General features: G+C 55.0%; 2 protein-coding genes and 1 long non-coding RNA gene across 4 annotated transcripts in view; 1 reads left to right on the top strand and 2 right to left on the bottom strand.

Moving 5' to 3' along the window:
• Positions 1-1,301: 1,301 nt before the first annotated feature.
• Positions 1,302-3,310, bottom strand: LOC114885983. Its single transcript, XR_003791226.1, has 3 exons — positions 3,150-3,310; positions 2,755-2,918; positions 1,302-1,977 (listed from the first exon to the last, which is right to left on the bottom strand). It is a non-coding gene; the product is annotated as an uncharacterized LOC114885983 (long non-coding RNA).
• A 284-nt stretch (positions 3,311-3,594) lies between these two features.
• TNFRSF1A (TNF receptor superfamily member 1A) lies at positions 3,595-15,290 on the top strand. 2 transcript variants are annotated; one of them, XM_029206363.1, is made up of 10 exons: positions 3,595-3,880; positions 10,313-10,466; positions 10,683-10,811; positions 11,028-11,177; positions 11,325-11,403; positions 13,157-13,227; positions 13,351-13,464; positions 13,777-13,805; positions 14,006-14,270; positions 14,379-15,290. In XM_029206363.1, exons 1-10 carry the CDS (start codon positions 3,842-3,844, stop codon positions 14,684-14,686), a joined length of 1,338 nt encoding a protein of 445 aa, XP_029062196.1. In that variant the 5' UTR covers positions 3,595-3,841; the 3' UTR covers positions 14,687-15,290. The 2 variants fall into 2 exon arrangements, with proteins under 2 accessions (XP_029062196.1, XP_029062195.1); XM_029206362.1 differs by having other exon boundaries at positions 10,313-10,811.
• Positions 15,291-15,399: 109 nt separating this feature from the next.
• Positions 15,400-24,958, bottom strand: part of PLEKHG6 (pleckstrin homology and RhoGEF domain containing G6) — a 15,064-nt gene continuing 5,505 nt past the window's right edge. Inside the window, exons 11-15 of the mRNA XM_029206014.1 lie at positions 23,897-24,029; positions 23,664-23,779; positions 17,233-17,378; positions 15,857-16,549; positions 15,400-15,658 (exon numbers count right to left, since the gene is read on the bottom strand). Coding sequence (XP_029061847.1) covers positions 15,649-15,658; positions 15,857-16,549; positions 17,233-17,378; positions 23,664-23,779; positions 23,897-24,029 — 1,098 coding nt within the window. The 3' untranslated portion in view covers positions 15,400-15,648. The remainder of the gene's footprint in view (positions 15,659-15,856; positions 16,550-17,232; positions 17,379-23,663; positions 23,780-23,896; positions 24,030-24,958) is intronic.

The following is a 24,958-nucleotide window of genomic DNA, read 5'->3' as shown; positions in this document are numbered from 1 at the left end:
CTCCCCTGGCTGCGTGGGCAGGACCTGCGGGGCAAAGCCGGAGCTATTGTGGATGACAGCAATCAGCCACGCCCCCCTCCTTCCCCTTCTCCCCCAGCCTGCCCTGGAGTTTCTCCTGCCAAAGGCATGTCCACCTTGAGCTGTTTCCTCCTCTCCTCCATCCCTCATCTTTGTGTTACTCCTGGACACTAGGGTAGTTTGTTTGTTTTTTTTACCTTTAAAAATAGTTTATTTCCTTCTTCACCAACACACAAAGACACGCACCTTCTGACCATTATTCAAGGCATCACAAATTCCATAAAAACTTCTATTAATGTATTTGTCTTACATGATTCAAGATAAAGTGGATTTTAAAAGCAAACGGATGCCAGTTACGGGGGCCGGGAGGGGACTAGGGCAGGTACCAGTAATACAGGGTATGTGTTTTTCTAGAGTGTTTATTGAAATCGGCAGTAATCTGCACACTTGCATCGTATGAGTAGTTATCCAAAATTAGCACATCCAGGAGAGGTGCTCCCAGTTTCTCTGTCCCAGGTTGATCAGACTGGTAGAGAAGAGAGTTCCGGTTGCCTCGCTTTCCTTACTGAGCTTATCAGGTGAAGTGACTTGCCCAAGTTCATGATTCTTACAGAACCAGCTTGGAAGCCAGGTCTTCTGTGACTCAGCCTGTTTTCCTGTGACACATGGAGCTGGGATGTCAGGGGCTGGAACCCACGTCACCCCGACTGAGAGAGAGTTCAGTGCCCTTTTGATGGCTCTGCTACTGTGGGGCCCGTGTGTGTGAGTCTGTGTGTGTGTGACACGTGATGGAGAGATAGGGCTCTGTTATCTAAAGCTCTTTATACTCTTTATCCTTTGCTTCATGAGCCCTAAAAGCCAATCCTAGTTTGCCCCTGTCCTATTTCTCCAGCTCTCCCATTGTCTCCCTCGCCATGATTTCTTCTTCCCCTGGAGGGATTATGCTCATATACTCTCACCTCCTCCAAGAGTCTGGTTAGCTGTTCATATCCCTAGATCCATGCACCTCTCACCATCTTTTGTTTTGTTTTGTTTTGTTGCGGTACGCGGGCCTCTCACCGCTGCGGCCCCTCCCACTGCGGAGCACAGGCTCCGGACGCGCAGGCTCAGCGGCCATGGCTCACGGGCCCAGCCGCTCCGCGGCACGTGGGATCTTCCCGGACCGGGGCACGAACCCGCGTCCCCTGCATCGGCAGGCGGACTCTCAACCACTGCGCCACCAGGGAAGCCCCTCACCATCTTTTCTTTTAAACAGAATTTTATTGAACAGTTGAATACCACGTGTCTCAAGACTTTAAACCTGCTGAGTAAATAGGCATTTATCCTAAACAATGAAAGAAATTCTCCTTTTGTGCCGGGCTATGTGTGATGGCATTGACGGTTGGCACAGACTACTAAAAATTCCTTGTAACATTAAAAATAGGACACTGACACCTGAAACTAACACAACACTGTAAATCAACTATATTTCAATAAAAATTAAAAAAAAATAGGACACTGAAGTTATTACTGTGAATACAAATTATTACCATTGCTACCACTGACCGGATGCTTAGTATACGGTAAAGCCTTGCTAAACACTTTACACGCGTTTGCTCATCAACGCGTGCTTCCCATTTCTTACATGAGGAGCCTGTGGCTCTTCTGGCGTCTTTACACTGGAAACTGGGCAATTGACTCTTGCACTTTATTTCAGTGACTCTGCTTCTATAAGAGCTCTGCTTCGGGTCCATGCGTACTGTACTTGGAGCCTCCCTGTGTGTTGGTGGAGGCGACCTCCTTCCTCTGTGAGTCCAGCTTCAACCCTCTGGTTCCTCTGAAGCTGGAGGATGGGGTGGAGTGAAGTCAGCCAGAAGTGGGGGCGTCCAAGCTCCGTTCACATCCACAGCTCTGTTCCTGGGATCACAGAGGGGCACCAGGGAAGGGCCAGGGAGGGTGGATAGCAGCGTGGGGAGTCAGCTGGTGGATCAAGAGGCAAAGGGGTGAGTAGCTCTGATTCCAAGTCACAAAGCCCTAGGACCTCACTCCTGTCTGGTCTCCCTGCATTTCCAGCAACGTCAGCGGCTGGAGGACCCGGGGCCTGGACTGGGTCTAGGGAAGGTCATTGTGGCCAGAGAATATTTGGGTGAATGTTGTACCCTTGTTGTGGGATTCATTTGGGAGATGTCCTGCACAGATAAGCATGGCATAAAATACCCAACGAGGGACTTCCCTGATGGTCCAGTGGTTAAGAATCCGCCTTCCAATGCAGGGGACGTGGGTTCCATCCCTGGTTGGGGAACTAGGCCCACCTGCTGCAACTACTGAACCCCGACGTCTCAACTAGAGAGCCCGCATGCTGCAACTACAGAGCCCACATGCTCTGGAGCCTGTGCGCCACAACTAGAGAGAAGCCCATGCGCTCCAACGAAAGATCCCGCGTGCTGCAACTAAGACCCGACGCAGCCAAAAATAAATAAATATTTTAAAAAAAACCCCAAAGAATCGGGTGGGGGGTCTGACTCAGAAGGACTGATGGGAAGCGGTAATTATGTGTCGTAGCGAAATGGGCCCTTAGTCTGAAGTCAGGAGTCTGGGGGCTGGGCTGGCTCTGCAGGGCACATGACCTGCGTGTCTCTGGGCCTCAGTTTTCTCGATTATAAAACAACGGGGCTGCGGTAGATTATCTCCGAGCGCAATTCGGATTGATGCATCGGAATATTTGGGAAAGGGCCACTGGGAACGTACTAGTAATACCTGATGGAGAGAGCCGTAATTCCACAGCGTTGTCACGGATGTGATCTCATTAGGACTCATGACATCTCTTCCCCACGAAGGCAGGCCAGGCACTGTCGCTCTCATTTCAAAACCGAGGTCTTTTGAGAGGTCCCACCATCGTTTGGAGGCAGAGCCAGGATCCGCTGTAGGGAGCATCGCCCAGCAAAGACTGGATGAGAACTGGGGCGGAGGGGGTGGGGCAGGGAGGTGCGGGGCGGCAGGGCCCCAAGTCAGGGTTAGGCTTTACTCTGAGGTTTGGGTTGGAGGCGTAAATTCCTAAGAAAGTGAGAGATTACGGTGTCAGTGGAGAACTCTGGGGAAAGGGGAAGGGGTTCTAAGGAACACTGAGGACTTGTCTGGCATCAGACGCTTACCTGCCGGTGTCAATAAATCCTGCCGGCAACCTCACGAGACAGCGGCTCTCCATTTTGCAAACTGGAACACAGCACCCGAGTTTGTCCAACACCACCCACGTAAAAAGTAGAGAATCCTGAGCTGGAACCCAGCGAATCTGACTCCAAAGCCCGGAGTCCTTCTACTGTGGTTCATTTGGGAAAGGCCGGGCGATGGGGGGAGGGGGCAGGGGGCCGGCGCTCCTGGGTGTCTGGGTGGGAGTGGTCAGACCCGCGCACGTGGCAGGGCAGCTGGATCCGGGCGCCCGCGCTCGCACTGGGTACAAAAGGTTAAGGCACCTTGGCCCCCCTCCTCCCGCCTCCTCTCGCCTCCTCCCCCCTCCTCCCGCCTCCTCCCGCCTCCTCCCGCCTCCACCCCGGCTCTTCCTGTCCTGAAGTTGCAACACCCCCCTCTCCCTTCCCCTCCCACCTCCTCTCTGCTTGACTTTTCTCGGAGTTCTCCGAACTCAGGCTGCAGTGCCGGCCTTCCGGGTTTGAGGTCCCCGGGACCCGGCTGTGATCCGCGCCCCAGTCTCAACCCTCCACTCCCCTGCCCGACGCCCGGGCTCCACTCCGGACCCTGCTCATCCTGGGACTGCGTCGCTGCCACTGTCGCCTCTGTCCATCACTGCCTGAGCCCTGATGGGGGAGTGAAAGGCCACAGCTGGCCGGACATGGGCCTCCCCACCGTGCCTGGCCTGCTGCTGCCACTGGTGAGACGGGGGACGGAGGGCGGAGTGGGCTGATGGGCCAGCGGCGCCTGGGGCGGGAGAGAGCCGAGGGCCGGGCCCCAGCCTCAGGCCTGCGCGGCCTGACCTCAAACACTGCCCCATTCATTCGCTGCCCTGAGTCGGGAGCAAGGGAGAAGTTTGAAAGGCAGGGAGGGAAAGGGGTTCCCGGGCTGCCAGGAAGACGGGGGCAGGTGCCCACGGCAGGGGCGGGGGAGTTTGTTAGGAAACCCAAAGGAGTGGGAGACAGAAGGTCTGTCCTCTCAGAGTCCAGATGGCTCTGCATTGTGTCCGGCAGGTCAGCAGTCTTGGGCCGTGGACAGGCGAGGCTGCCGGTGAGCCCGGCTGAGCACACCCTGCTGGAGGGCAGGGACTGGACGCCAGCGAAGTGGGGAAACTGAGTCTGGGAGAGGCCCTGGCTTGGGGCGGGTAGGCTTGGGATGCTGTGTGTTGGAGGCATTTGGGAGGGGGATCGGTAGCCGGATAGGCCTCCCCAGGCCCAGGCCTCCCACCGCGGGGGCACTCTTCACCCTGGATCTGTGGCCACTGTCTGTGGGCCTGACCCTCCTCCCCCTCCTCAGAGCCCTGGACCTGCCCCCCAAGCCCTTCCCATGGACCCAGACAACAGAGCACTTGCTTTCTTCTTCCACAGCTCAGTTTGGGGAAGTTGGTAGACAGTTGTTTTCGTCACTGGAAAATGTCCCTTTCTCTTGCTTCAGCCTTGTTTCAATGTATCCCTGACCCCTCCACGTCCTGCAGTCGTCCTGCGCAGAAACCCAGCCCCTCTGCGTTGGTCACTTTCTTCAGGGTTCCTGCTCTTCCCTGGCCCAACCGCCACTCCCCACCCCTCTCCCCCCCCCCCCCCCCCCCCCCCCCCCCCCCCCCACCCCTCCTCCCCCCACCTCTTCTTCCCCCAGGGTCTTGTACTGTGTCCCCAAATCATCCCTTTCTTTTCTGTCCCGTCTCCTCAGACTTCTGGAGTCTCCTTTCTGAACCTTTCTCTCCAGTTCCTCCCGCTCCCTCTGCTTTAGAACATGTTTCTAGACCCTAGTTCCCTGCGCAGCACCCCGCCACCTCCTGTGGCCCCAGGCCCACCTTTCCCTCCTGCGCAGGCTGTCCTCCCCAGGGGCTCTCCCTGCTCCCCATCCAGCTGCCCTGCCTTCTCTTGTCTCCTGGCAGTAAATCCCCCCGTCCTGTCCTGACTCCCTCAGGGACTAGCTGCCTGGACTTGAGCAGGCTAACATAACCCTTCATGCCTTGCTTCTTTATCTCTAAGATGGACAGAATCGTCACTACCTCATAATGTCGTTCTGAAGATGAAATAGATAGATATATATTAAGTATTCCATTCATTTCTGCCTGCTCGGCACTAGATACTCTTTTAGGGGCTGGACTTACAACAGTGAACAAAAGTCTTCGCCTTCATGGAGTCTCTATTCTAGTACAGGAACAGGATATAGCAAACAGAAAGCACTCAATAAACGTTAGCTTTCCTATTGTTAATAGTATCAGTAGTGGTTGTAATTAGTGGCTTCTGCGTTTGGAAAACAGGTACGGGGGAGCCTGAACAGATGAAGGAATATGCCTGGGGCTGCAGCTGATCCAGCCCGGGTTGGGGTGTGACAGCTAAGGGACCAAGCTCAGCCTGGAGCTGGAGGGGAAACAGGAGGTGTGCAGTGCTGGGTGAGGCTGTCCACGGGCTTTCCAACTGCCCGCCACTCGATGGGCAATGCAGGGAACTGTGATTGTGTGGCGGGGGGGGGGGGGGCGGGGCGTGGAGGTGGGGGAAGAATGCGGGAGAGACTGTAACAGAGCACATAAGATCTTACTGCTCTCAACGAGCAGACAGTCTTGGAGCCAAGACAGCTTACAGCAAAAAATGATTTTAGAGCACTCCGGGGAGAAATGCCCACAAAAGCATTGCGATGTGGTGCCCTGGAACACCCATGGGAGGCAGAACCGGGAGGGTTGTCAGTGCCGTCCTGCTGCCTTTTCTGCTCAGCGGATCTCAGCTCCAGCGCCCGTGCTCCCTGCAGAGACGCAGAGTCCACAGTCACCCGTCTCTGACCCAACTGAGAGCTCAAGCCGTGTATTCACCTGGGCATCCCTGCGGGACCTGCGCCTCTACCGTGCTCCGTAACTGTTTGTTGAATGAATAAAGGATGGAATGAGGGACGAAATGCCTCATAGAAGAGTGGTTTTGGAGCTGAGCTTTAAAGCCACTCACTGGCAGCAGGCTGGAAAGAAAGGGGACTGGTTTGAGGTAGAGCGGAGGAATGGAGAGATGGGATTTTGTGTTGGGGGCTGGTGGTGGCAGGAAGCTGAGCACCTTGGCTGCAGGGGAAGGACCCTGTTGAGGAACAAGAAGAAGCGAGAAAGAGAAAATTGGAGGAAGTGGGGGAAGGGATGGAGAGAGAGTCCTGACTGTGGTCCCAGGTAGAGGAATTCATTCATTCATTCATTCATAAATGGTTCTCTCAGGGCCGCTGCACCTGGGCATGTGTCCAGTATAGCAGTGAGGTACCTCTGCCAAGTTCTCATTCAGGGAAAGAGTGACCCATGGAAATGATGTTTGAGGTCCGGCCCCGGAAAGGAAGATTCTCACACCTGTGGGTGCAAGTTGAAGCTTAAATGCAGATAAGAAAGCGTGTAGGATGGATTGGAGCAGGAAAAAGGCGGGAAGATGGTTGCAGTGATCCGGGTGTGAGGCAACCCCTGGACTAGGAAAGGATTGAGAGATGACATGGGACGTCTGGCAAGATGGACTACAGACCGGATGGTAGCACAGGAGGGATGGGGGCTTTGAGGAGAGAAGGGTGGCAAAGAGAAGTTGATGGTGTGACATTTGTCCAGGTCAGGAGGTCGATGGATTTCCTTTGGGGCATGTTGAGGGTCTGGAGAATAGCCAAGTGAAGTGGGCATCTAACAGGCTAGAGCAGAGGTTCTCAGACTCATATCTGCCTTTGCGTCGTTCGTAAGTGACACAAAACCTTCACTCACCAGGGATGCTCAAAAGGAGAGGAAGGCTTGTCAGCATTCCTGTGAGGGTGTTTGCGGTTGTGCATGTGTGTGGGAAGGAGAGGGGAACTCTCCCCTGGAGATAAATATATGCCTACAGGGAGGCACTGACTCCCATCTTCCCACTTTGGTTTTCACTGGCCTTGACTGGAGTGGAAGACAGATAGTCGTGAAATCACCCAGTCAACCACATTTATTTCCCTCTTCCAGTTCTGGGTGCCGAGGATTAGACATTATCTCTGACCAAAACACCTTCTCATCTCTCATCGCATAGTTTATGGTCTGTTTGGGGAGCCCGTATCTACTCACCCTAGGTAGTTATGGTAAGAGCCCAAAATAGGTATAGTTTACTCATATTTTTAAAGTTCACAGAGTGGTTGTGTATCTCATGAGCTAGAGTGGGGGGAAACCTCATTAACGGGGGCTTTCGGGGAGGGAGGCCGGGCCTCAACTGGGCCTTGGAGGAGAAGCTGTCGTGAGCTCCCCAAAGATTTTGACATCAAATGAACACAAGACATTTTAAGTTAATGAACAGATGAATGCAGGACGGGACAGTGAGGCTGCTGGGTGGGAGCTAGACCACAGGGTCGCTCTGCTGTCCACCCCTCCGCCCCCAAGTTGCGGCCCCAGCACAGGAAGTCACACTTAAAAGCCTCCCTAGGCGGAAGTTATGGGGGAGCTGGAGGGGTGCTGGGCCACCCCTTCAACTGTCTCTCCACAGGCACCCCGGCTTCCTGCGCTTCCCCTGCTCCAGGCCACAGGCACTCAGGCTGCCTGGGGTCTGGGCGCCCAGAGTTCACCTGCTATCTCCGCTGTTTTGCTCCAAGATGCAGCGGCTAAGCACTGGAGCCAGCCAGTGCCAAGGAATGGTGCCTGCTGGCTCCTGGGGTCGGAGTGGGCTGGCTCCGGGGGCTGCTGGGGACTGGGGGGGACCCGGGGAAATGGTGCTGCTTGTCATCCCGTCTTGCTCGCTCCCTCCCGGAACTGGGTGCTCAGGGCTCTGGAGTTTTGCCTGTGCTGTGGGAGGGGCATGTGGAGCCTCAGAATCGGCCGCATTTCCTAAGGATTGTTTGAGGACCCCAGGGAGGTGCCCAAGCCCAACCCAGCTGGCCAGAACCAGTCAGGCTGTGGGAAGGCAGTGAACCCGGGTGGGAGGGCAGCCTTGGTTTGCTCCCTTCTGGAACTGGGAAGTGTCGGGGGCGGGGTGGGGCTCACGTGAGAAGCCAGGGAAAGGACAAACCCGCAGAGAGACTGGCTGAACCCGGAGGAGGAGCCTGGGCGGGGCTGGGTCTGAAGGAAGGATGCTGAGGGGTGGGAAGGAGCTGAGTGGCCCTCAGGGAGGGGCGGGTAGTGACCTGATGGGAGGAAGCAGGGGGTCGGCCGAGACTTCCCTTTGGGATGGAATAGGATAGGGAGCCATTTCCCGAAAAAGTGGGCCAAGGGGGACTGAGGCCCATTGCCTGGCTCCTGGGAGGAGAAGGGGAGGAAAGGGGCCTCTGAGTGGGGATTGGAGGGAGAGACTGGCCCACAGGAGGAAGGGATCGGATCGGGTCCCAATTGCAGGCTGGTCCCTTCAGCCTTTCTGCTGACTCATGACCCTTGAGGAGCTGGGGAAGCTGCTGGTTCCCTCTCCCTCCCCTAGATTCCCTCCCTCCCTCTGGCCTGAGTCACCGGGCAGAGCTTCTGGGAAGAGATTTCCCTTTCCCGGATCTGACTTAACCCCCAAAGTGCTGGAGATCGCGGTGGGAGGCACGTGGACTGAGAAGGTGCCTCTCCCTCCTTCCTGGGAAGGACCCCCACCCCACCCCAACCCGCCGCCGTTCTTTTTCCTGATGCTGTCTCTGCCGGTTGGCTCTGCTCCCAGCCTCCTGGATGGAATTCCAAGTGCCAGTGACCTTAGGTGCTGTGAGCCCTTCTTCGGGGAAAGGAACCACACTCTCAGGACTGGGAAGTCCTTCCCATAAACACTCCAAACTTTTCCTGTTGCTCTGGAAGCCTCAGCCCTGTTCTCAGGGGAGGTGGCACAGCGCTGGAGTGGCCAGGGAAGGGTGCTGCCTCTGGGTGGGGAGGGCGCCCTACACCCCTGGGGGGTGGCAGCTGGGTTTCTGAATGTGGCTTCCCCTGTGTGGGGCTGGGGCGGGGGCTTGGGCTTCAGGGCCGCTGCAGCGACACCTAGCGGGGGACTTGGGTGTGACCTGCCTACAGCCTTGGGCTACCAGGCCCTCCTGTCCTGGGCTGGGGTTTCTGGGATCTGATTAGCCTGTTGCTCCCAAAGTTTAACATCCTTGGAGGACATCCTCTTATCTTCATATAAGGCGGGCTTTATAGCAGAGAAAACAAAATCAAGGGCCAGGGAAAGCCAGGAAGAGGCTGGTAGGAGGTGAAACAGCAAAGTCTGGGTTGGAGCTCAACACAGCCTCCTGGCTGTGCCGTCCCAGCTCTAAAGCCAGGGCTGGGCGAGTGATTCCGGGACGGGGGGCCCGGCCTGGGGCCAGAAAACAGGCTCCCCGGACACCCCGATGTGCAGAGGGCAGAGGGACTCCCTGGCACGCCCTCAGCTCCTGGCTCGGTGGTCTTTGAGCCAGACCCCCAGCCTCCAGCCGGCTACGATTACATGTAACCTCAATGCCTGTGCCCACTCCCGCCCCACCTAAACCTCATCACCTTTCTACCCCCATCCCTGACCCTGAACTTTCCCTTTTTCTCCACTCCCCATTTGCCCTGGCCAACCTGGGGTATTCGTGCAGGTTTACTGGTGGAAGGGGATGCAGTACAGAGTCCGAGGGCAGGCTCCTGAGTGAGGTTTCGGTACAGATTTACAAAGAAACTCTTCCTGTGGCTTCTGCCCGCTGTCCAGGAATGGCCCCCACAGGGACATCACTCACCTCCACTCCAATCTGATGTTACAAAAAACCTTTTTAACGGCATGACATAATTCAGGAAAGTGCACAGATCCTAACTGTTCACCTCCGTGGACGTGCACAAAGTGAATACACTGTGCACGCAGCACCCAGATGGAGAAATGCCACCCCAATCTTTGGGGCTACTCGTCGGAAGGAAGGGCCTGTTCCCAACCCAGAAAACTCCTTGAACATCTGCCCTGTGTCCAGCACTAACAGCTGCTTTAGGGAAATAAGGATACAATACAGCCCGTGCCTGGAGTTTACCAGCCTTGAGTTGGAAGGACAGAAACGCACACACAGGACAACCAGAGAACAACTAGATGGCACTGTACTGGCAGCCTAGGCTTAGAGGAGAACGTGGCGTGTGAGCGGGAGTGGCCTGGGGAGAATGTTCCGCTGAGAAAAGACTTGAGCTGGGAAGGCTTTAGACTCGCTCCCTCTGAGACCCCACCCCTCCCTCTCCTGATGGGGTCTTCTCCATCTGACTCTTCCCCAGGTGCTCCGGGCTCTGTTGGTGGATGTGTACCCCGCGGGGATTCATGGGCTGGTCCCTCACCCCGGGGACCGGGAGAAGAGAGAGAGTTCATGTCCCCAAGGGAAATATAGCCACCCTCAAAATAATTCCATTTGCTGCACGAAGTGCCACAAAGGTAGGAGGGGGGGTAACCGTGGGGCTCCTCAGGGGGCCCTGCTTCTCCCTTTGCTCTTTCCAGATGCTCCGGAACGTGGGGGCCCTGACTTGGCTGCCTCTCCAGGGCTGGGAGTTTCTCCCTCCTTTCCTCTCCCGGGGACTTCGGGGAGGTTCCCCGGGCCGTCCTGGGGCTGGGGATCCTGGCTGCAGCCTAACCCCGACCCTCCAATCACAGGTACCTACCTGTACAATGATTGTCCGGGCCCGGGGCTGGACACGGACTGCAGGGTGTGTGCCCGTGGCACCTTTACCGCTTCGGAGAACCACCTCAGACAATGTCTGAGCTGCTCCAAGTGCCGGAAAGGTAAGTCTCAGCAGGGGGGGCGGGGCTCTAAACCGACTGGGTCAGGTGGGTGTGCGCGTCTTGTCTCCAGGGGAAGGTACGAAGCTGTGCTGCTGCGGGTGGGCAGGGATGCATGTGCACAAGTGAACGAATGCATGGGTGTGAGCGTGCGTTACCCAGAGAGACACACCCGGTGGGGACAGTGGGAGCTCATACCCCATCTACTCCCCGCACCAGAAATGTTCCAGGTGGAGATTGCTCCTTGCGCAGTGGACCAGGATACCGTGTGTGGCTGCAGGAAGAACCAGTATCGGAAGTATTGGAGTGAAACTCTGTTCCAGTGTCTGAACTGCAGCCTCTGCCCCAACGGCACGGTGCACCACTCCTGTGAGCATGGCCCTCCCGACCCAGCTGGTCACCCCGTCTCTGGAGGGCGGTCTCCAGCTTGCTGTACCCCTGCCCCCGCTGGTTCTCCCTCCGGCCCTCAGGGTGCTGGGCCATCCTCCTTCAGCTGTGCCGCATCTCTCCCTACAGGCAAGGAGAGACAGGACACCGTCTGCCACTGCCATGTGGGGTTCTTTCTAAGAGAAGCTGAGTGCGTCTCCTGTGCTCAGTGAGTACTTCTGCTGGCTGCTGGGCACCAGATCGGCATGGGAGAAGGAGACTGTGGGAGGTGCTCTGGCTCCTCCAGGCTGTTTGGATGGGAGACACTTCATGTCAAGATACCAGACAGTCCTCCCTGCCCCCAACTTGTTCCTAAAATCTCATGAAGTCTCTGTGGATAGAGGCACATACCGCAAGGACTTGAAGTTCTTTTTAGACATTCAGATGTTTTTTGGAAGACGTTCAGATTCTTGGGCAACAGACCCTACTATGGATTCTAGGAATACACTTTTACATCTCTGAAGTCATACTGCATCTCACAACAGTTGACGGTGTATCATGGTTCAGTCGGCACCTGTGCATGTGTGTGTGTGTGTGTATGTAGGATGTAAATCGTAATGTCTCTGATTATTGATCTTAGGTTTAATGCAGTATGCACTTTCCTCCCCAGTCCCTTTGACCACACCTCCTCACTCCTTCTGGCTCTGCAGAGGCTGTTCTTGCACACTTGCTTGCAAAGAGGAAACTGAGGGTTCTAAAGTTGAATTGCCCTGGGTTTAACATCTCAGGCTGTGTGAGCTTGGGCAAGTGACTTAACATCTCTGAGCCTTAGTTGTTTTTACCTTTAAAGTAAGGATAATGACACCAGGTTGGCAAAGCTGTAAGAACCACAAAAAATAGCCACAAAGTGTCTGACAAGAAACTATGTTCTTTTTCCCACGAGTCTCTTCCCCTTAAAAGCACTTCTACACCCCTTCCGTGTGGTTCTCACCAGGAGCTTGTGAGGTGGGCAAAATAACCTCTCCCTGCTTTCAGATTCCTGCTGAGAACTCACCTCCTCAAGTTCCTTCTAGGACCCCTGATGTAGTTCTCATTAGTCCATGCTGCCCAGTGCCAGCTCCAAAACGGGAAGATGCACTTGTTCTAGAGTGTTCTCTGGCTGCCCCCAGCAAGATGTGTTTCTTAATTGTTCACATGCATGCTAGACCCCTCTCTCAAAGTTAGGTGCTGTCACCAGCAGTGTCATCTAGAGAAAAAGCTCTTTAACCTTTTTTTCACTGGATTCTCATCAGTAAAACAGTGATAAAATAACAATTCAGTGACAGTCAGCATTTACTGAGGGCTTACTATATGTCAGGCACAATTATCTCACTTAACCCTCAGTCTTGACAGTGGGTAGGTCCCTGTTTTACTGATGAGGAAACTGAGGCTCACAGGTGAAGTGATTTGCCTGGAGTCACACTGCTAGCCAATGAATGGGGCTGGAATTTATACCTGACTCTGACTGCTTTTAACTCTTTTTCTACATAGCGTCTTTTTTTTTTTTTTTGCGGTACGCGGGCCTCTCACAGTTGCGGCCTCTCCCGTTGTGGAGCACAGGCTCCGGACGCGCAGGCTCAGCGGCCATGGCTCACGGGCCCAGCCGCTCCGCGGCATGTGGGATCTTCCCGGACCGGGGCACAAACCCGTGTCCCCTGCATCGGCAGGCGGACTCTCAACCGCTGCGCCACCAGGGAAGCCCTCTACATAGCTTCTTCAAGATCAAATCCAACTCTAAAATGAAATGATTTGGGGATTAACTAATGTTTCTTTCCTCCGCATCAATTCCCAAGATAGGATTAATTTCCATTATATCAAGAGATAGCTAAAATATTTGTAAAGCCAAGACTTTCCAACAATCTGTGTGGTTTTTTTCTTTTTCTTTTTTTCCTGTATTCCTCTTACGGGGGGCCCCTACTCACCAGCACTCTCTCTTCTTTTAGCTGTAAGAACACTGAGTGCGAGAAGTTATGTCCAGCTCTACCTGTAACTAGTAACAACTCTCAGGACCCAGGTGAGGAGAATTATCCTGGTGCCCATGCCCATGGACCCTTTCCTAGTCATGCCCCTCCCCATCCGTCCTGCCCTGCTACCTCCAGAGCCCCTCTCCTCTGACCACAATCTGCTCTGTTTCCAGGCACTACAGTACTTTTGCCCCTGGTGATCATATTTGGTCTTTGCCTGGCATCCTTCCTCCTCATTGTTTTAGCATGCCGATACCAGCGGTGGAAGCCCAAGCTCTACTCCATCAGTGAGTGGGGCCTTTGGGAAGGGAAAGGGTGCTGGTAGGAATGCAGGAGGAGGCTTCAGAGGAGGCGGGAGGGAGGGGTGCACAGGCATGGAGGGAGATGAGTGTCCCCTTAGTTTGCTGGCGAGGACCCCACTGGCATGAGGTGGTCTTGGACGGCTGGTGAGAGCTCATACTGCATCAGTAGCTCTCTCGTCCCTGGGGCCACATAGGCCCTGAAGCATGTCACCACAAGTACCCACCGCCAGCCCCATGATGGGCGCCAGGGTTGAGAGAGGAAGTGAAATCTGTGACGCTTTGTCTCTTTTTTCTCAGTTTGTGGGCAGTCGGCTCCTGTAAAGGAGGTAAGGTGAAACCGGGGAACTACCCGCAGTCTTCCCTGACTGTCCGTTGTCATCTTGTAACACCCAAATCACCCGGAATCACCCTTCGTCCTGGGGCTCCCCTGATTCCCTCTAGCCCCAACTCCCGTCCAGAATCCAGAAGGAGGGCTGGGGCTGTATTTCCTCTTCCCCGCTAATGCTGTGCCTTCTCTCTCTCTCAGGGGGAGCCAGAGCCCCTGGCCCCGGCCCCAAGCTTCAGTCCCATCCCGAGCTTCAGTCCTGCCTCCAGTCCCACCTTCACCCCCTGTGACCCGCCGTGGTCCAACTTCAGAGTCACATCACTCCCCAGAGAGATGGCCCCGCCCCACCAAGGGGCTGGCCCCATCCTCCCTGCGCCTCCAGCCTCCACCCCCGTCCCCACCCCTGTGCAGAAGTGGGAGGCCAGCGCCCACGGCGCCCCCAGCGCCCCCGCTCCGCTCGCAGATGGTGAGTTCCTCATTCATCCTCGCAGGGAACCCCGGCCGGGGAGGCGGGCGGGCGTGGGCCGGGCGGGGAGGGCCGCCGCTCCGGGCTCACCGCGCCGCCTCCCGGCAGCTGACCCCGCGACACTGTACGCTGTGGTGGACGGCGTGCCCCCGTTGCGCTGGAAGGAGTTCGTGCGGCGGCTGGGGCTGAGTGATCACGAAATCGAGCGGCTGGAGCTGCAGAACTTGCGCTGCCTGCGCGAGGCGCAGTACAGCATGCTGGCGGCCTGGCGGCGGCGCACCCCGCGGCGCGAGGCCACGCTGGAGCTGCTGGGCCGCGTGCTCCGCGACATGGACCTGCTCGGCTGCCTGGAGGACATCGAGGAAGCGCTGGGCGGCCCCGCCCGCCTCGCGCCCGAGCCCCGCCTTCCCCGATGAGGCCACGCCCCGGCCCCTGCGGGCAGCCCTGAGACGGCTGCTTCCTGCCCCAGGCAGCCTGGAAGGACCTGCGAGATGCCCTCTGGATCCCCGTTTTTCTGGAGGGGAAGGGTCTTGGCGGAGCAGGCATGATCCGGCAGCCACTTAACCTGGTGCTACTCCCTCAGTGTGTATCTCAGCTGCCTGAGCATTGCCAGCGGGTGAGCTGTGTGTAGTGTGTGTGTCAGAGTGTGTGTGTCTGTGTGATGTGGAGTGTGTGTTACTCGTGAGAGAGGCTGAGTGTGCCAGGAGCCCAGGCGGTGGCTGCGGGGATGAGGGGCGCCTCATTGCCCATTTTGGACTTGGAGAACCCAGCAAGGCTGCTTGGGGGCCCCTGGTTGGTCCCTGAGCCCGTTTCACAGTAGATAAGCAATCTTTGTTTCCATTATGTACACTAATAGAACCTTTGTCCCCCTGCCTGGACAAGCACAGAGTAAGCCGAAGTGTCCCAAGGCAGGGGAGGCACAGAACAAAGGGCCCTCCCGCTGGAGCTGTGGACTTTTGTAAATACACTAAAAGCCCGGAATTAAAGCTCTGCTCCTGGAGGGAGTGGCCTTTCTGCCTGGCGCGTGTGGGAGGCGGGGCCAGAGCCGTGATCCTGGCGGATTAGCGGGGCGGGGTGGGGGGGTGGGGGGGTGGGATACCTCACCCTCGTGCAGCCCAGTAACAGAGGAGTCACCTGTGCTCGGTCTGTGACTCCTCACCCGCCAGGTTCTCTTTGCCCCGCCCTCATCTAGTGCTGGTTGGACGGCCATGTTTATGCACAACTTTATGTGGGACTCTGGTGTGTCTGTGGCACATCGGTGTACAGCTCTTGATCCCCAAAGTCCTCAGAGCAGGAAGGGCAGGGTGCCTGGGGAAGTGTCCTTGAGGTAGAATCCAGGGGTGGAGGTGGTGACCAGCACTCTTAGGGAGGTATTCCCTCACACCTCTCTGCAAAGGCAAGAGGCAGGTGTCAGGTAGGCAGACATGGGGTGAAGAGTGAGGCTAAAGGCCCCTCCCCACCATGACCCCCCTCTGGTCCTGCCCTCCTGTGTTGTCCCGCCACCCCCCCTGCCCCGGCATCCCCTCTGGCTCCATACTGGCCTTCCCCTCCGCTCCATCCCACGCCAGCTTCCCTTCTGCACTTACGATGTGGACAGGGGCGTGTCCAGGTGTATGACGTGAAGCCCCCGCATCCTCTGCAGTTGGACCCGAGTCAGCTTCCGAGGTCTGCTGTCCCCAGGCTCGGGGACTCTCTCAATCCTTTGGCTGGCCAGTTCCTCCCGGATCTCTTGGAGCATGTCCTCGGCCCGGAGCGGGTGAGGGGAGGGGCTGTAGCCGGGTCCCAGGAAGGGCCCTTCTTCCTCATCCCCTGAGGATTCCCAGGGGCTTTCCCCAGAAGAGTCAGTATGGGTCAGGGAGGGGGAGAGCTGACCCCGAAGTCGGGCCCTATGTAAGGTTTCCACTACCACATTCTCTCCAACCGAGGTCCCGCCTTCTTCCTCAGACCAGGTCGGTGGGTCTCCCCTGGGAAGGCTGCCTCCTTTCTGGACACTGGCCTCTGGCAGTTCAGGGGTGCTTCGGCGTTGGGGAGCTTGGGGGTCAGGAGGCTGGAGATGCAAAGGAACATCTCGGAGGTCCAGGGTGGAGAAGGTGCGGCGAGGGTCCTGCCGAAGGACCCTGGAGCGTAGACGGCTTGGCAGAAAGTGGGACGCCTTGGGGGAGCCTGGGATCAGAGTGCCATAGCCAGAGTCCGAGGTATCATCTGGTACCAAGGGAGCACCTTCATCTGTGTCTTCCGTCACCACCAGCTGGGGGATGACGGTCGAGGACTCAGGAGTCCTACAGTTACTAGCAAATGGTCAGAGTCAGATGCTGAGGGGTCAAGTTCAAGTCCAGGGAGTCTCCCTTGATCCCTCCATCCAGAAATGGGCCCTCCTCCAGACTTATTTTGGTATCACTTTTACACTGCACTGATTGTTTTTCTCATCTCACTGGCTAGACTATAAGCTCCTTTAAGGCATTTTAGCCCCTGCACTCAGTCCAGAAACTTGTTATCAAGTATTTGCTGAGTGCTTCCCGAGCTCCCCTGAGGTTATCCCCCAGTGATGGAGTCTTTTTTTCCTCTATAACCGTGCTGCTCAACAGCTGTGTTATTTTGGGTGAAACTCTCACGCTCTCTGGGGATTTGAACTAGCCGGGTCCCTGCAGCTCTGACATTCTGCAAACCCATACTGGCCTTCACTCTCCATCCCCGGCCTGGGGAACCTGATTCTCTCAGGGAATTTGTGCCTCTCGTGCCTGTTTCCTTCACCCTGTGCCAGCCGTAGGCTGGCTAACCCCATAGGCTGTCTCATGTGGCCTTTCGCACGGCTGGTGTCAACCTGTAGCCTGGGTTCCTCAGTCTGGTCCCAGTCCCCCCAAAAGCTGTAATACCATTTCCCAACCTTGTGGGCTCCTCTGCCCTCCCTCCCTGCCTGCAGCCCCCCTCCTCTGGGAGGCCTTGTACGCCCTGTAGGTCTTACCTTCCCTCTGTGCTGCTCTCAGAGCCTTCCACCGAAGGCATGGAGGGCCTGGGGCCTGGGGACTCCCCGTCCCGGTCCTGATAGAGGGCCAGGAGCTCCCTCTTCTGTTGGATGTGCTCCTCTGCCTTCAGCTTTTGCAGGGTGACCTGGGGTGGGGATACTTTCATTAAGAGCTCTCATTTATTGAGCACCTGCTGTATGCCAGGCACCATGCTAAGTGCTTTACATACATTATCTTGCTTTCTCTTCACCACCGCCGCCCTATGAGGCAGATGTTTTTGCTCCTACTTTACTCCCGAGAAACAGAGACTCTGAGGTTAAGTAACTGCCACGGTCATGCCGCGGGAAAGTAGGACGGAGCCAGTGTTTGAACTCTTGAGCTGGTCCTAGGATGTGTGGGGTAAACATAAGGCCCCTTTTCCTACTTGTACGTTCTTCCTGCCTCTCACATCCCCTTGGCAAGCCAAGGTCTGGTCTGTTTCTTCCTTCAGGAAGTCCTCCCTGATTGGTGGTGATGGTGGCATAATTGCTCTGAATGATGCTGGGCCCTCAGGTTACTCTTTCTCCTACCACCAGGGTGGGCAGGGGCAGGCTTTGTCCTGGGTTGAGGACTTTGTTGTCCTTCAGAGTTGACAACAAGACCACCCCAAGAGGAATGGAGAGAGGATACATTATATTTTGTCTTCCTTAGCATTTTCATACAGGCGCCACCGGAATAAAATAGTAATATCTGAGAAGTGGTTTATGAAGCGCCTCTACGTGCAGGCGGTCATTTGACACACCGTCACCCTGCAGTGTATTAGCCGATTTTACAGATGGGAAAACAAGGCTTAGAAAGATGAGTGGACTTGATCCAGGGCGCACAGGTCATTTGACACACACCGTCACCCTGCAGTGTATTAGCCGATTTTACAGATGGGAAAACAAGGCTTAGAAAGATGAGTGGACTTGATCCAGGGCGCACAGGTAGAGAGAAGCGGAATTGGGGCTGGGTCTTTCTCTGTGAGTCCTAGTTCAGTAACTGCACTATTTTTCAAGGGCAGCCAAAGGACAACTTTCTCTTGGGGGAGGGGAGGGATGGCAAGGGAACCCTTGGAGAGGCCAAAGGCGGAGGCTTGGCAAAAAGAGGTGGTGGAGGCTGCTGGGGGCGGCGCTGATACCAGCACCGGCTGGAATGGCCTTATCATTGTGCACATATTGAAGTACGTTCGTGCTGGTGAGCAAAGGGCTACCGCCCAAGCCTCCCACCTTCCTTCACCAGGACTACCCTGCCCTCCAAGATCCAGCAGCAGAGGGATAACATCTGGCACAGCAGGGGGCCTCTAGGATCATCACCACCACCACCCACCCACCCCATCCCCGCCTCCCCAAGCTCTACTCTGATTGGTTGATGCCCATTCCATTCTGGTTATTAAGTAATTTGAATATGCCCCTCCCCTCACCCCCTTCAGGTATATGAACGGCAATTCTTAGGCAACTCTGGACCTTCCCAAAGCCTCTCCAGAAACACAACGGGGTGGGGGGTAGCTGGGTCTGTACAAGAGACATGTTGGAGAAAAGGATGAACAGGGACAGGAAAATGACCTCAGGCTTGTATTTCCAATTTTCCTGCCCTGGCTTCCCAGCCACTGTCTCATGCAAGGATTCTCAGCAGTCTCACAAGACTTGCTCTGTCGGCCAGAGCCAGGGATGATGGTGTCTGGGGGCAGGAGATCAGCACACCAGGCCAGGTCCTGTGACCTTTTCCGCATCTCCCAGCTGTGCAGAGTAACGAGGGTGGGAGGAGCCGCTCTTGGGGTCAGGGTGGGGCTGGGGTCAGGGTGAGGCTGGGGCAGCCTGCTGAGATGCCCTTTGGCCCCATATGACTCAAGTTCAAGTTTATCTTTGGGATGTCCAGGATAGAGATGGTGTGTGGAGGAAAAGAACTGGGAGGAAGGCGGCTGGGGGGTGGTCTGGAAGGAACGTCTGTCCCATACAAGCATCTCCACTAAACTCTCCCATGGGCCCACCTGGGAAGAAGCAGGGAGGCAAGGGGTGGGGTGGGGATGGAGGACCCGACACCTCAGGTACCAGGGACCGGGCTGTTTGAAGGGCCCCCGGCCACCCCAAAGGCTCTCTAGCAACCCTGGGAGGATTTTCACAGCTTGGGTAGGAGGAGAGACGTGTTGGGGGCAGGGTGGGAAAGGAAGAGGAAACTGGTACCTGGGCCTGAATGTGACAGCCCCACAAAGCCGGGAAAAGGGAGGGCTCCCCCGACACCACGGTTCTTCTTCCTTTGCCCTGGTGGGGAACTGAAGCCTTGGGAGGAAATGCCTCCTCTCCCTGCTGCCCCTGGAGCGGCTCCCAAATTCACCCGCTGCCCTCCCCAAGTCTCCCATCACGGACGAAAACCATCTCTTGAAGGTGCCCTCGGCCAGGCACCCCTGGCCTTTAGAAGATGTTGGCATCTTCTAAAGTGGACAACAATAAATATGTATGGAACCCCCATTAAGTGCCGGGCGCGTGTCAAGCAGCTTACAAGCATAACTCTCCCGTCTGTCCTGCAAGGTGGTTCCCATCATCCCTGCAGTTCCCAGGTGGGGCCGGAGCTGAGAGAACTGACGTAGATAATGAGTGAGAGCTGGGCTGCGGGCCCTCCGAGCCCACCTCTTTCCTCCGTTCACGTCTTGGCCTCGTCTCTGATAGCTCCTTGTTCCCAGCACTGGTTCATTTTCCTCTTCCCAGCCCCTAAACATGGGCATTTCCCAAGATTCAGTGTCTCTCCTCTTGAGAAGCTCATTTTCTCTAAAAGCTGAAGCCACACAGCCAGACCCGCTAGGAATAAATCTACATTATGTACGATTCTGTAAGGCGGAGAAAAAACACCCTGAGCCCTAGGATCAGTAGGTATTCTACGGCCCTCTTCAGTTTACAAGGACTGGTGGTAACTGCGAAAAGGATTTTCCCTAAGGCTTTGGTGTGAGGCAGTAGCAGGACAAACTCATTTCAAAGTTTCAGGGTTCTTGGTTTTGCAAGGGGACGCGGGGAGCTTGTGCGCTGCTCGGTTAGGTATTGGAAATGCCTTCTCTACCTCAGTTAGCGTGGAGTAAAACTCCTGGGGGCTAAATTAGTTTGTGTAATAAAATACCAGCAATCTTTAGTGGTTCCCCTGGGGGTTCTAAGGAGAAGGTGGGGGGTCTCTTCTTGGGCTGGGGGGCAGTGGTGTAGAGAGGAGGCCCCACTGCAAAGAGAGAGGGGACTCTGATCCGGCCTGGAGCAGGGGTCAGGGCAGATGACCCGCACCCTGTCCCCTACCTCTGGCTTCCTGGGCGCTGTCACCATCGTGTTTAGGTATCCAAGGAAATGACAGCCCCGAAGGGCTGGAGGACACAAGATCTTGAGGTTCAAGATCTTTCATCCTTTTTTCTTTTTTTTTTTTAATGGCATAAACCTCCTATTTATTTTTTACTCTCATAATTCCGAATCTTTAAATACAGTGTTTAAACAGAGACTAAGCTCTGGTTTTCCTTTTCTCGAATAAGCTCTCCACATCTTGATACGATGCCATAGGTAAGACTGTGGGAAGAATGCTTAAAATTGTTTAAAGGACAAGACTGTTTTTACGCATCCTCCAAAGTTTCAAAGCCCTAATTACCTCATGTGCAAACGACAAATCATTATAATCTGCTCATTAAAGCAAGTCCTATGAGTAGCACTACTTTGATTTAAACTCTTTAAAAATAGTGCAGTTGCATTCTTTAGAAATCGTCTACACTATGATTTCTTAACTTGTTCAAAATGCCTCTTCTTTTTATAAAAAATTGAGGTGTAATTGACATATTAGTTTCACGTGTACAACATAATGATTCCACATTTGTGTACATATGAAGTGATCCACACGACGTCTAGTGAACATTCGTCACCGTTGTTACATTTTTTTCCTTGCGAAAAGAACTTTTAGGATCTGCTCTCTTAGCAATTTTCATAGTTCACCCTCATTTCTCGCCTGAACTCTAGTCTGTGTTTCCACAAACCCCTGAAAGGTCTCCACTTGGCTGTCTCCCATTACCTCATTTCCAAAGTGCTTCTGTTTAAAAGTAAACCTTGCTACCCATGCCCCACGCCACCCAGGAAGCAACAACTAGACAAACAGGTTTCCCTTTCTAATGATTTCAGTTGTCATTGCCAAAGCAGCCTTTCACACAAGAACCTCGGAAGCAAGTCATCCTTTGTCCTTGTGGTCCTGAGTTACCAAGGCACCAAGTTGCCTACTTAATCTGAATGGTTTCTTTGAATCTTCCCTGTGAGACAAGGACTGTTATTATTTATATCCATTTTGCAGGTGAAGAAACGGAAGACTAGGGAGGCCACATAACTCACCAAGGGTCACCCAGCTAGTAAGAGGCAGAGCTGGGGTCTGAACCATGGGCTCGGTAGAGGCTTCTATCGGTCTCCCTAAGGCTCACCTGTCTCTTCTTTCTTCTTCAGCTCCTTTCTTCTTCTTTTCTTCTCTTTTTGCACTATGTCCCTAAGGCCGTGGCACTCAACCTCTATGTTTCACACGCAAACTAGTACGGGAAATCTCCTGCCACCAATCTCTCCTGCCCCCAGCCCACCTGTCACATTGCCACCTGACAATTCAAGACAAAACACACGGATTTCACCATGGCCTTCCCTTGCTCAAAGAATCTATGGTGGCTCTGGTGTCAACTTGCCAACCCAATTCAATTCAGTCTCGTCCAGCCCACCCTCTTCTACAGGCGCTGGGGTCCCCTAGAACTTGGCGTCTCATCACTGGCTCCACACAAAACCCTTCCCTCCAGACTCAGACAGACATGCTGGTTGTCCCCCAAATAAATCCAGCCCAATTTCTCCCTTGAGTCTTCTGCTCAGGGTCTTCCCCATCCTTAAAGTCCAACTCAAATCTTCCCTCTTCTTTGGCAATTCTGCTCCTGTACTGGGTTGAATAATGGCCCCAGAAAGATGGGTCTAGGTCCTGACCCCCAGAATCTGTGAATGTGAGTGGCCTTGTTTCGAAAAAGGGTCTTTGCAGATGTGCATAGACCCTCAGTGCAGGATCTCAAGATGAGGTCATCCTGGATTTTGGGTTAATGACCGGTGTCTTTCTAAGAGACAGGAAAGGGAGATTGGGACACAGAGACACATGGAGAGGAAGACCACGTGAAGATAGAGGCAGAGAGTGGAGTGATGCTGCCATAGGCTAAGGAACACCTGGAGCCCCCAGGAGCCAGAAGAGGCCGGGAAGGATGCTCCCCTAGAGCTATGGAGAGGAAGCATTGCCCGGCTGACATGTTGATTTTCAACTTCCCGCCTCCAGAACCGTGAGAGAATGTTTCTGTTGCTTTAAGGCACCAAGCAGTAGCCAATATGGCTCCACCCGGGTCTCCCTCCTTTTGAACTCCTTCGGCTTTTGTTGCATAAATCTGTCCCCACTGCATCACTCCACTCCACTAGTTAACATTTTTACTGCCTCTGTGTCACTTGCAGGACAAAGTTCAAGTTCCCCGGCACGGCACCCAGGGATGGGCATGGCCTGGTGGCACCTCCCTCCTGGCCTCTCTGCCGTTGTGCCGCGCTCGTGCTTGGTGCCCTGGTGACGCCAACCACTCAGCTGATGGTGCACTCAACACACACAACTGCTTCCGACTTCCGGCCTTCGCACACTCTGCTCTCCACCTGGAGTGCCTTTCCTGCCCGCCTTGTTCCCCTGACGTGCTCCAGATACCCGCCCGCGGTGCTCAGAAAGTAGCTCCTCCGCGGAGCCTCCTCTGTCCTCTGAAGCACCTGTCCCTCTCCCAGCCGACCCACCAGAGTGAACCACTCCCTTCCCTGTCCTAACTCCATTCCGTCCGCACGTTTCTGTTATTTGTATACTTGTTTGTCTAGCTAGGCTGCAGCATGTATTCTGTGAGGGAAGAAATGGCATTATATTCTTTTCTGATTCCCCAGCGCCCAGCCTGTGCGCACCCAGCAGGTGCCCCGTTCATGTGTGCCGAACGGAAGCTCAAGTTCAGCAGTTAATTGTTTCACAGCCTCGGAACCTTCAGGGGAGGCTATCTTGGCTCTCCCAGGGACTGGTACCCTAGCTGGCCAAAGGCTTTCTTCTGTGCTCTTTTTTTTTATACTTTTTTTTTTTTTGGCCACACCATGCAGCTTGCAGGATCTTAGTTCCCTGACCAGGGATTGAACCTGCACCCTCGGCAGTGAAAGCGTGGAGTCCTAACCACTGGACCGTCAGGGAAGTCCCTCTTCCATCCTCTTAAGGTTGGTCAAGGCTGTGTCTCCCTCTCGAGGGTGCACCGGAGGGGCAGGAGGTCCAGTCTGAAGCTGTGTGCACCCCACCCTCTCTCTCCCCTTCCTCCACTCTGGTGCACCGGATCTGAGCTCCGGGGCCCCGCCATCCCCCTGCTCCCACACCTGGCTTCACATACCTGGGCCTGCTGGGTCCTCTCCAGCCACAGGGCACGGTCTGTAGCGCTGGGACAGTGCACAGTGAGGGCGCTGGAGACACACTGGAATTCGGTGAGGTGGATAAGCAGGAAGCTGTCTGGGTGGAGGAGAAGGTCTGCTTCCAGGGCTGGACTTTATCTGATCCCCTTCCCAACCTCTCCTTCTCCAGCCGATGGGAAGGGAGAAGGAAAAGTTTCCCCCAGGAAAGACATACTCGGATCTCGGAGCGGTCGGCACACAAGCTTCTCCAGCATGAGGGGCGGGCGGATAACCTTGGCTTTGTCTGCCCTGCGAAGGGGCTTGGTCACCAAGAGCACATCAGAGAAGAGGAACAGGTACACATCCAGCTGGGGCAAGCGAAGAGAGAGACGAGGGTCAGCTGGAGCAGGGAGCAGGCGGGACAGGGGTCAGGGCTCACGCATGGGTGTGTGGGCGGGTGCAGAGCTGTGGGATAGGACAGCTGGGAGCCGTGCTGCTTTGGGCCCATCTCTCACTTTACAGGTAGGAAAGTGGCTGACTCAGGGCCATGCCAGCAAGCAGAGCAAAGCCAGAACCACGTCCTCTTCCCAACACACACAGAAACACACCCAAAGACACACACAGACACACATAGACACAGACACACACACAGACACGCACAGAGACACACACAGACACAGACACACACAGACACACACATACAAAGGCACAGACACACATACACACACACAGACACACATAGATACACACATAGACACACACACACAGGTACACATACAGACACCCACAGACACACATAAATACACACAGAGACACAGAGACACATACAGACACACACATAGATACACACATAGACACACACACATAGACACACACACATAGACACATACAGACACACATAGATACAGACACACAGATACACACATAGACACATACAGACACACACATAGATATACACACAGATACACATAGACACACATAGACACAGACATACACACAGACACACACAGACACATACATACACACATAGACACATATAGACACACACATAGACATACGGACACCCACAGACACACATAGATACACACAGAGACACATAGACACAGACACACACACAGACACACATAGATACACAGACACACACACACACACAGATACACACACAGACACACACACAAACTCACACACAGACACACACACACCCCTCTTCTCCCATTCCCAGCCTTCTGGCGCATCCTGTCCCACCGTCTCTCCCATCTTCCTCTTAGTCCCCTCCCATCTTCCTCTTAGTCCCCTC

Source organism: Monodon monoceros, unplaced genomic scaffold, assembly GCF_005190385.1.
Source record: "Monodon monoceros isolate NGI ecotype Baffin Bay Population unplaced genomic scaffold, NGI_Narwhal_1 Super_Scaffold_6, whole genome shotgun sequence".
Taxonomy (NCBI): Eukaryota; Metazoa; Chordata; class Mammalia; order Artiodactyla; family Monodontidae; genus Monodon; species Monodon monoceros.
Note: the sequence above shows the minus strand (reverse complement) of the source record. Positions and strands in the feature narration are given on the sequence as shown.

What these genes read in the sequence shown, in the direction of transcription:
- TNFRSF1A (XM_029206362.1), top strand. Translation starts at nt 3,842, where the DNA reads ATGGGCCTCCCCACCGTGCCTGGCCTGCTGCTGCCACTG. An exon ending in CGGCACGGTGCACCACTCCT is followed by an intron (nt 11,178 to 11,324) that starts GTGAGCATGGCC and finishes CTCTCCCTACAG; the next exon opens with GCAAGGAGAGACAGGACACC. An exon ending in GCCCAAGCTCTACTCCATCA is followed by an intron (nt 13,465 to 13,776) that starts GTGAGTGGGGCC and finishes CTTTTTTCTCAG; the next exon opens with TTTGTGGGCAGTCGGCTCCT.